The following is an 8,024-nucleotide window of genomic DNA, read 5'->3' as shown; positions in this document are numbered from 1 at the left end:
ATCAGAAGTGACCAGTGTAAGCCCACAGCTCCCACGGAGCTCAGTTATGTCTGAAAATGTGGCGGTGGTTAACACCTGCCTTGTGGGGCTGGGTAGGTTAACGGGATAGCCTCTAAGTGCCCAGGGGGTGGGAGTGACTAAAAATAGGCAAATAGATGGGCGCTGTCATTGGGAGGCATGTGGCCGGCCACTGCTCACGCTGGGTCTCCCAGGAATGGAGGGAAGCTGGAGGTGGGGGGAGTCAGTGACTGTGGGGACCACCCCTCCCCCCACCTCCCATGAACCTGCCTGTGCTGAGGTCATGGGTCACCGCCAGGACCCCGGAGCCTGGGCTTTCTCGGAACACCTCCTTGCCAAAGAGCAGAGCGCCTCTAATAGCCTGGAGTCTCTAAAAGCTTTGACCACAGCTCAGCTTACTCCCTGCAAACCCTTTGAAGCGCTTCCTTCGAACTTGCTTTGCATATTCTGGTCAGATCTGAATCAGACTAGCAGGAATTACCCCTCTCGGTAAAGTCTAGGTGGCTGCCTTAGCTTGTCAATGACGTGGTGAAGACGAGCTCGGTTCCATGGCGAGGAGCGCCCCTGACATACAGGGGGCAGAGCCTGAACCTCCGCGGCTCCCTCTCTCCCTCGGACGCGGCGCGGGTGCGGGTGAAAGAGAAAGCAAGGCAGGGAAGGGGCGGGGAGGAAAAGGCTCCAGTCGGTTTTCATTAAAAAATAGTGCTCTTTATTATAAATTACTGAATTGTTTCTTTTTTGAATATAAATATAAATATGTGCAAAGTTTGACTTGGATTGGTATTTTGTTGAGTTCTTCAAGCATCTCCTAACAGCCTCGAAGGCCTGGGTGGGGGAGGGAAGAGGACTGGAGGTGGAATCTTTATAAAAGACAGAGTGATTGAGGCAGATTGTAAACATTATTAAAACAAAACAAAACAAAAACAAAACAAAATAACAGGGAAAAAAAAAAACAACCCAAACACCCCAACACACAGCTGCCCCATCCAGCCCAATAACCTGACACAGAAAACTTTGTGTTTTTTCGTTTTCCCCAAAAAGAACAGTTCCAGGTAATTCCATCACTGCTACATTCCTGTTAACTTTTCACTGATCAGTGCTATTGCAGAAGGGAGCAGCTGGGCTGGCAGGGGCCCCAGTCTCTCAATGACTTCCTGCCTGTGCCCTTCCCCCACCCCCCAGGTGAGGAGGGCTGTGGGACCTGGTGGCTCTGCTCTGCCAGAGCCCAGGCACCGGGAGGCACCTGTGACTGGCCAATACCGAATGGGCTCGCCTTCTTCCAGGGCTTGGCTGGAAGGCCTGGACCTCCACCCACCTCCACCTCCGCCCGCCCCTCCCCCGACGCCGAGTGGCCGGCAGCAGCCCTCCGAGGATCCCTTGGCCTCTGCCTGGATTGGCTGAGCGTTTGGCTTCTTGTGTGCCAGTCCCTATCCGTGGGACAGGGAGCATTTAAGGCAAATCTCCTAGCCAGACAGGACGCACAAAGTAGAATCCTTCATCTTCTCTGTCCGGGGACCTGGGGTCAAAGATGGCTCATCTCCTCCATCCTCCTCCCACCCCCAGGTGCCAGAAGGGAGAGCAGGGGTGGGGAAAAGAATAGTCGACCAGCCCACCCCTTCCCCTCCAAATGCCACTTCCCCCTTAAAACGGGGGAAGGGCCCTGGGCTCCCCGGCACTAGATGGACTCTGGGACCTGTGTTTCTGGTGGCTGTCCTAGAGAGGATAACAGAATAGCCCCCTTCCGGTCACCCCTTGCGCTCATCCCCCAGAGCCAGAGGAGGAGCACGCAGCCGCCTCCTCACCTGGGGTGGACAGTGGGAGTGGCCATCGCCGTGGCCAGCCTGTGGCCCTGAGGCCCCTGGGGCGCCCTCTCCCGCACCCTCTTCCAGGCCAGAGACCTGCTCGCGTTTAAAGCTACCTTTTAAGCCAAATCAAAGAGCAAACAAGTTCCGTTGGAAAGTTTGAAGACTCCCCGGCAGTTCTCACTAGTTCAACACTCCCGCAGTGTCCCCTGTTTGGAAATGCAGGGGGAGTCGAGGAAGCGAGGAAGAGTTGAGAAGAGAATCCACTGCTGTCGCCGCTGTCCCCACCCGGCCAGCTGGCTCCTCCGGAGAAGCCGGAGTGGGGGCGGGGCGCTCAGGTGGCACTCCCCCTTCCCTCAAACACATTCCAGGTCCCGCCTGCCCCATTCTGCAGGGGGGAAGGCCGAAGGGAGGGGCCAGTCCACCCCCCTGGCTCACCCGGAGCGGCAGGACTCTCCCGGTTGGATTCTTGTGCTTGTGCCACGGAGGAGAGGGGACCCAGGCTCCTCGCCCCGACCCCTGTCCTTTGCTCTTTAAAGCGGGGCATCGTACTGGTCCAGGAATTCCCGAATGGGCCCAGGCAGCTGGGTGACTTTCTCATAGGAGTCCAGGTGGCCATTGACGGTCTTCCGACAGAGATGTTGGAGAGTGGCCACGTTGGAGGAGAGGGGCCGGCTCAACACCAGAGGGATCTTCTCGCCCCCCGAGTAGATGTAATAGGCTCTCCTGGGAGGATTCCCTGGGAGCGGCTGGGATGGCGGCTGCTCCGGCACCTCGGAGGAGGGTTCGGTCGGCGGAGAGGGGAAGGAGGGGGCGCCGGGGGGCGGCATGTAGTGATGCACCAGCTTGAGCACGCAGTCGAAGCGGGGCACCGGCTGCGTGCTCCGGGGGTCGCTCTGCAGCGAGAAGCTGCCCCCCTCGCACTGGATGCGCAGATTCTTGGTCCCCGACTGGGTCTTGACGCTGAGCGTGAAGAAGTGGCGCTGGTCCGAGCTGTCGCGGATGAGGAAGGTGCCGGCGGGCTCGGCGCTGAGCAGCAGGTTCGCCTCACCGCCGGTCACGGCGCTCCAGTAGAAGCCGCTCTCCTGCAGCTTGCGCACTGCGTTCACCACCAGCTGGTACTCGCTCTTGGAGCTGAAGGTCTTGAGGCGCAGGCTGGTGTCCAGGGGGCGGCTCATCCCGGCGGCGGGAAACTTGCTGTGGGTGACCATGGCGCACGGAGCCAGCGTGGATCTGCGCGGCGGCGGCTGCAGCTGCTCGGCGGCCTCCGCACAGCGGCCGCTACCGCATCCCCGGGGGCTGTGGGGAGGAAGGGGCGAGCCGCGTGAGTGCCCGGAACCCTCCAGCGCGCCCGGCCCGCCCCGGCTCCCCAGCCTCCGCCGAGCGGCCTGAGCACCCTCCCCTGCCCGGAGGCCCCCTGCCTGAGCCCTTCTTCCCACCCAGGCACCCCGCGGAGCCCGCCCAGCCCCCGCCCCCGGCGGCGGGGTGGCCCCAGGCAGCCCCCTCCTCAGCGCGCAATGGGAGAACGCCGAGTGGGAAACTCGGGCGCGGAAGTTGGGTCTCCGGGAGCATGGCCGTGGTGGGGAGCGGGAGAAGGGCCCCCGGGACGCTCTGGGCGCCGCTCAGTCCGGTGGCCCCGGGCGGCGGGGACGGAGAGAGAAATCTGAGGCACGGGGGGTGGGGTGGGGTGGGGAGGGGACATGAGAAGCCCGAGGGCCCAGCCTGGGTCTTCCGGGAACCTGGGATCTCCGGCTTCCATCCGCTCTGGCCCCTACCTCGTCCCCTCCCTGCCGGGAATGACCCGGGAAGGGGAGGGGAAACCGGGAAAAGCTCCCGGGACTAGCTAGCCCCCCCCCCAGCCCCCGCTCCCGCCCCGCTCCACGCCGCGCCCCTCCTTCCTACCTGGTCCCAAAACGAAGTCTCCGGCCTTGGGGCTGCGCCTCCTACGGTCCCCAAGGCGAGGCGGAGGCGCGGCGGCCAGCGGTGGCCCGCGCTGCGCCCAGATGTTGGCGGCCGTGAAGTCCACAAAGGGCCTCGCGCGCGCGTCCCTCGGGCTTCGCTGGGGCGCCCGCCCTGCCCCCTGCGCGTCCCCGGGCCGGCCGGCGGGGACGAGGCGAGGGGCCGCGGCGGGAGCTGGGCTGGAGCGGCGGCGCTGGCGCGGGAGTGTGAGTCGGAGCCGCCGCCGAGGCCGCGCTCGCGGGTATATACGCGGCCGCCGCGCCCCGCCCCCCCGATTCCTGGAACTGCGCGGCCGGCCTTCTTGTAATGTTTAGTCACTACTCGCAGCAATGAAAGGCTGCGCGGAGGGCGAAGGAGGGGCCGCGGGCGGCCGAGGGCGGGCCGCGAGCCGGGCCAGGACCGGCCGAGACGCGCGCACAGACAAAGCGCGGCGCGAGGCGGCCCCGGTGGCCGGCGGGCGCGGCGCCAGCCTCGGCGGCGCGTTCCTGGCAGCGGCCCCTCCCCCCCGCGCGCTCCGCCCCCAACTTCTCATTCACACTTTCCCCCTCCCTTCTAAGAAGGCCGGTTTCTGGCAGAGGCGGGGGCCCCGCTCCGGGAGCGCGCGGGCAGTTCCAGGAGGCCGAGCGGGAGAGCCTCCCGGCTCCCCTTCCCTTTTTCTCAGACCTCGCGGGGACACCCCCTCGCCCCCACCCGGGCCCGTCCGAGGTCCCGATCGCGGGCCCAGGAGGCCCGGGCCTGCCGCGAGGGAAGTGGGGACACCCCAAAGCCCCGGGCGGCGACACTGGGGCCGGACCTGGGAGTTGAAGTGGGGGGTGGTGGGGACCTGGGGTCACGTCCCCGAGGCGAAGCCGGGAGTCCCAGGGATGGAGGGGACGCAGCCTGCGTGGCAGCTGTCCGGCCTCAGCCCCTCCGCCCACTGCCAGGTTCTTTGCCGACGCGGACATGAGTGCCGCCTCCCGCCACCAGAAAGCCAGAGACAGACAAACAAGAACCGCTTTCACACATCTGAGTCTCCAAACTTTCGGGGTGCGCTGTGGGTCCAGCCAGGTGCTCTCACCCGGCGGGACTGGCCCGAGGGCAAGCAATGGCCCCACCCCGCGCCTCGCGTCCGCTAGAGGGCGCCCTGGGGTCTCATAGCGGGAATGGAGTTCGGAGCTGCACCTCCCAAGCGGGGGAATGGAAACTGGAGGGGGCAGTGGGGAGGCTGGCTCAGGAGCTGGGGCGGGGGACCTTCCCGGGGGCCACAGGAGAATTCTCATCGCAGTTGGAATTAGACCTGGGGCTAAAAGTCCAGCAGCGGAGGATTTCCAGAAGACAGTTTTCAGAAGTTCAGCCCACTTCCAGATGGCCCAGCACCGCCAAGAATGTGCCCCGCCTCCCTTACCTCTGAGTGTGGGGGTCTGATCTCCCCCTGCCCCGGGTGTGAGGAGGTGTGTGTGGTGAATGATGGATTTGCTCTTGGTCACGCCAGCATGGATGTGGGTGGCTTGGGCTAACCAGCGCCTGCTTTCTGAAGGTTGGCAACTTTTGCAGTCTGTCCCCAAACAGGCAGTGGGGTGCTGCAGACACCTGAGGACCAGTTTAAATTCCACTTGAATCGTCACCTCTCGGGACGCAGGGGCTGTGGGCTTTGGGCTGTGCCCTCTTCCCAAATGCCACCCTGCTGAAGATAATGAGTCGGAAAGGAAGGGAGAGAGGCTGACAACAGGCATCTTGGGAGTCTAGCACACAGAGGCCTGGCTCCTTCCCTTATCTGGGAGGGGACAGGCACCTGACTGCCTTTGCCACTGTATTTTCAATCTGTGCCATCACCTCTTTCTCTCACGCGTGTCGGGACTACGTGAGATTTGGGCAGGATACCCAGCCTCTCTGGGATTCAGTTTGCCATGTGTAAAATAATAACAGTAACCTCTTTCCATCAGAGAGCTGAGATCACAAAACAAGAAGAGATTCTGCACATCAAAGTGTGCTAGAAATGGGAGGGATTCTGTCTCCTTCTTCCTCAGCTTCTATTAGGAGACAGTAGCAAGGAGGAAGTCTTCTTGTTATTTCTAGTTACTTCCGCAGAGGTGGAAATGGATTTATTCAACACACTTCTCAAATATTGGGCTCTGTGTACCAGGCATTATGCTAGCTGTTGAAATATAATGATGAATAAGACCAGGTCTTTGCCCTCAAGATGCTTGTGGGCTAATGAAATGGATCCTCCTCTCTCGAATCAGGAGTTCATTCTTCCTCTCGTCCAGGAAAAGGACAAGAGGAGGCTGCACCATGACCGTACACTTCTGTGCTGAGTCCGTGGAGGACAAGAAGACTCACAAGGAATAGCCCTCGAGTTAATGGATGAGAAAGTGCTTTGTAAATTATAATGCTCTGACACAAGTCAGGTTCATTCATCCAGTCCAGAAACCTTCATTGAGTGCCTGCTTTTGCCAGGCACGGAGCAAAGTGCTGGGTGAATCCTGCAGGGAGACAGGCGAGGCGAGAGACATGGGCCCCCCAAGTGAGGATGCCAGGAGGAAGGGGTGATTGTGATGATGACCCTAGGATACTTTGAGAGTTCATTTATGGGGGTGGTGTTGAAGGGGGGGAAGATAAGGAGGAGGAAACAGCCCTGGAACTCTGGGAATTCCAGACTAGTTGGAGGAACTCATGCTTCTGAAGCAAGAGCATGGTCCCCAAATGAGCTTGGGCTCTGCAGAGGACCCGCAGCAAAAGCTGCATGTCTGCATGTCTGCATGTCTGCATGTCTGCCAGCAAGCTGGGAGCGTGCCCTAGAGTTCAGGACTGACTGGAAGGGCAGAGAGGAGGGGCAGTATCAGCTGGGCTGGGGGAGGGGGTTGCTGAAAGGGGCTGTCGGCCTGGGGCTTGTGGGGGGGTGGGGGCGTGCTGCCCTGCTTGCATACTGACTCTGGAGACTGAACTGCTGTCTGGGCTCCACCAGCCAGTAGCTGTATGACTTCTGGCAACTTACTTCCCCAGCCATGCCTCAGTTTCCTGATTTGTAAAATGGGCTGATAATAGTACCTACCTCATCTGGTTGTTGTAAGGACTAAATGAGCTAATGCATGCAAATGCTTAGGATGGTACCTTGAACATATTAAATGCTCAGTGCACGTGTCGGCTACATTTTTTTTTTTAAAGCACTGGGGTGTCTGGAGAGAGGAGGCGTGGCTGCAGCCCAGGCTCCTAGGGGATGGGTGTGGCCAGGAATGGCTTTCTGTTTTGGAGAGCCTTGTTATCTCCTATGTAAGATACATTCCATGAAGCTGCTTGTCTTCAAACAGATCAGCCAACTACCAACTTTCCCTTTGGCTTTCTAATAACTCCAGGTTTCCAATGCCTTTGGGATGATTCAAACTTCTCTAAGGCCACCATCAGTGGCCACTACCCCCACCCACCTCTCATGGAGCCCCAAGCTGTCTCCAGAACGTTCCCCAGGCCTGGGTCTTTGCATGCTCATTTCCTTCCAGGTGGAACTGCCTTCCACACTTTGGCTGGTTTCTACTTTTCCTTTAAGACTTGGCAGAGACTCAGTCTAAACTTCCAGGAGAGTTCCCTCCACGCTGACCAACATGCCCTGATTACTTGTCCAGTGAGAACCTTGAGGAAACAGACGGTGTTCGTTTTTTTCAAACCTGGTACATAGAAAGTGCTCGATGGGAAAAAAAAAAAAAAAAAAGAAAGAAAGTGCCCGATGAATCTTTTTTTTTTAAGATTTATTTACTTATTATTTTGGGGGGGAGGGGCAGAGGGAGAGAGAATCTCAAGCAGGCTCCCCACTGAGGACAGAGCCGGATGCAGGGCTCCATCATATGACCCATGAGATCGTGACCTGAGCCAAAACCTAGAGTCGGATGCTTCATCGACTGAGCCCCCCAGGCGCCCCTGAATGAATCTTTAAGAGATTGTTTTAACTCCTGTTTTCTATCCTTTTCAGATGCCACTGACTGCTTATTTCTAGAGTGGCTTTTGATTTCTTCCTGCAGGACTCGGGAGCATCTGTAGATGGGATAGAGGGGGTGGAAGCCCCATGTGCCTTTGGTGGGGATTAATAAACCTGCTAATCTGAAGACAGAGTGAGGACTCAAATTTTGCTGGAAAAGTGGGAAAGGAGGCACTGGGCCAGTACAGGGCACAACCCAGGAGACCCTCTTCCAGGCAAGAGAAATGCCCAGAGCAGAGCAGTCCCAGGGCGGTGTGTCCCTCCCACCCTCCCTGCCTGCTGGGGACTGAGGGGGTGGG

General features: G+C 59.7%; 1 protein-coding gene across 1 annotated transcript; it reads right to left on the bottom strand.

The window, feature by feature from the left end:
- Positions 1-704: 704 nt before the first annotated feature.
- Positions 705-3,994, bottom strand: SOCS3 (suppressor of cytokine signaling 3). Its single transcript, XM_006734269.3, has 2 exons — positions 3,723-3,994; positions 705-3,119 (listed from the first exon to the last, which is right to left on the bottom strand). Exon 2 carries the CDS (start codon positions 3,029-3,031, stop codon positions 2,354-2,356), a length of 678 nt encoding a protein of 225 aa, XP_006734332.1. The 5' UTR covers positions 3,032-3,119; positions 3,723-3,994; the 3' UTR covers positions 705-2,353.
- Positions 3,995-8,024: the final 4,030 nt, after the last annotated feature.

This window comes from Leptonychotes weddellii, chromosome 15, assembly GCF_054177405.1.
Source record: "Leptonychotes weddellii isolate Sample4059 chromosome 15, ASM5417740v2, whole genome shotgun sequence".
Taxonomy (NCBI): Eukaryota; Metazoa; Chordata; class Mammalia; order Carnivora; family Phocidae; genus Leptonychotes; species Leptonychotes weddellii.
Note: the sequence above shows the minus strand (reverse complement) of the source record. Positions and strands in the feature narration are given on the sequence as shown.